The sequence below is a fragment of the Penaeus japonicus genome, unplaced genomic scaffold, assembly GCF_977035675.1.
Source record: "Penaeus japonicus unplaced genomic scaffold, GWHDUDI00000001_assembly GWHDUDI00000023, whole genome shotgun sequence".
NCBI lineage: Eukaryota > Metazoa > Arthropoda > Malacostraca > Decapoda > Penaeidae > Penaeus > Penaeus japonicus.
The window spans coordinates 8001936-8004435 of record NW_028234425.1 but is presented as its reverse complement, the minus strand read 5'-3'; the positions used below and the strand labels follow the sequence as shown (position 1 = coordinate 8004435).

Sequence of the window (2500 nt, the reverse complement as noted above, 5' to 3'; positions counted from 1 at the left end):
AGTTTGTTTCCTTACTGTTTGTTGTCTTGTTCAGCTGTTGTATAAATATATCTATTTCTTCACCAGTTGAACCATACCTACGCATTAGGCAATGGAAGGTTGGCACTTACAACGGCTCGAATGCTAGGCTGGAGTGTGAGGTGCAGGCTTTCCCTCAGCCTGTGACCTACTGGGAGGACCAACACGGACACATCCTCGACAATTCTAGCAAATATTCCATTGCATACCTTCCAAATCCGAACATTTTATGGAAGGTAAGTTTGAGAGATTATCACAGACACAAACACACACATACACACGCACACACGCACACACACACACACACACACACACATACATATCGTCATCATCACCATCATAGTTATTGATACCGTTGTTACTATTAATGTTATCATCATTGTGACTATATTTACTATCATCATTGTTTTTATTCATATTGATATTGTTATTATTATTATCACTGATATTACCATTAGCATTATCATCAGCTATCATTAATATCTAAATCAATGTCATAAATATTAATATTATGAATTTTGTTATCATTATCACTTTTACCATCAACATTATCAGCATTGTTAACACTCTCATTATTTTTAGCATTACTATTACTATTGTTATCACTATTATCAGTATCATCATTATGATTATGAGTATGATTATCCCTATTACTCTTACTATTAATATGATATCAACTATATCACCTTCACCATTACTATTAATTCATACATCTATCATACTCATAGAGTGTGATGGTCTTGAACATATCGGATATCGAGACTTCTGATTTCGGAGATTATCACTGCGTCGCTAAGAACGAACTGGCAATGATCAGAGGACATGTGAAATTGTATGGTAAGTAAGTCTATTTTATGTTAATGGAATGATTTTTGTGTACTTATGTTTGTGTGTGTGTTTGAGTGCCTGTACGTATGTGTGGACGATCAGTATTATTACTGTCGTTAATGTTATCATCGTTTGAAGTATCGTCATTATTATTGTTATTATGATTATGTCAATGTTATTGTCTTTGCTGGTGCTATCTTCATTATTAATGTCATCATCACTGTTGTTATTGTTATCATCTTTATCATTATCATTATTTTCAGTTATGTTGTTGATATTATCATTATCACCATATCATTTGTATAATGATTATCATAAGCAACGCTATTAACATCGCTAAACTCAATCGTATCTATCTATCTATCATTAATTCCGTCTGTCTTATTTAATTCATCATGTATTTATCCATCTGTTTATTCATCTCTTCAATCAGAGATCGACCCATCACTCTACATCCCCAAGACTGGCACGGAGGACATTCTAACGTTCGGCCTCGATGCCCCAAGATACTCGGAACTTTTCGATGACTTGTGCCCACCTATACAAGAGTGCCCAGACTGCCCCAAGACACCGAAGTGTGCCGAAGGGCGTGGGACACTGTTTGGCCTGCAGGTGGAACAGTTCGGGAACAAAACGTATCCTGGATTTAGAAATAGGACTTTCGGTGAGAGAGGATTTATTTATTTATTATTTTTTATTTTTTTATTGGGTTTATGTATATTTTAAGAGCTTGTTGTTTAAGAACAATTATGGAAAAGTAGTGAAATTTGCACACACACACAGACACACACACAAACACAAACACAAACACACACACACACACACACACACACATAGACACACACATGCGCATACACACACACACACACACACAGAAAACACCACAATCAGCAATAACAAAAGACATACATACAAATATCACCTCCAACCTAAAAGTCACAAAGCTAAAAACATTCTTTTCTCTCTCTCTCCCTCGCAGATTGCATGCTCTCGGCGGTGGGTAAGCCAGTGTACCACCGCCACACAGACTCCAACTATGGCTCGTGGATGAGAGACCCGCACCCACGAGACCCGTCGCTCGAGACGAAATTCTACACGACAGATCCCTCCAACTCTTATTACCTCTATGAGTTCAGTGACAAAAATCAATACAGGAAGAATCTGCCGACTAAGAACCACTCGCTGCCTCGACCCTTCGTTGTGAGTAGAATGTGCTTGTTTTAGGAAGTGTTTCTGTGTCAGTGTTTATGGTGCAAGTGTAGGCATGAGTATGTGGGTGTTATCTAAAAGCCAGTCATGAGTCAGGGATATTATATAGTTCAGAGATGGTCTACGTAAATTGATTATAGTCATGAAATATCTAAAGAAAATCTGATCTTAAAATTCGAATGTAACCATAGATAAAAGAGAGAATGGCAAACGAATCAAGCAGTTTTAGCCTTAACAAATACCCTGCAGTTAATCATGAACTTTCGCAAAACGGTCTGAATTGAAATTACCAAGAGTAATCAAATGCGATGTCGATCCCCGCAGACTTTCCACTCGTCCCCTTCTTAGGCACATGTAGCATTTACACCGACTAGATTCTTGCATGTAGAAGCACACAAGGGGAATTGAAACATGTGTGAGTATGCAAGTGCCGCAAAACAAAAGA

At 37.6% G+C, this 2500-nt stretch overlaps 1 protein-coding gene across 1 annotated transcript in view; it reads left to right on the top strand.

Moving 5' to 3' along the window:
• Nucleotides 1-2046, top strand: part of LOC122251495 (uncharacterized) — a gene marked incomplete at its 3' end in the record, with an annotated part of 145452 nt that extends 143406 nt beyond the window's left edge. Inside the window, 4 exon segments of the mRNA XM_086550098.1 lie at nucleotides 67-254; nucleotides 747-855; nucleotides 1280-1510; nucleotides 1826-2046. Coding sequence (XP_086406224.1) covers nucleotides 67-254; nucleotides 747-855; nucleotides 1280-1510; nucleotides 1826-2046 — 749 coding nt within the window.
• Nucleotides 2047-2500: the final 454 nt, after the last annotated feature.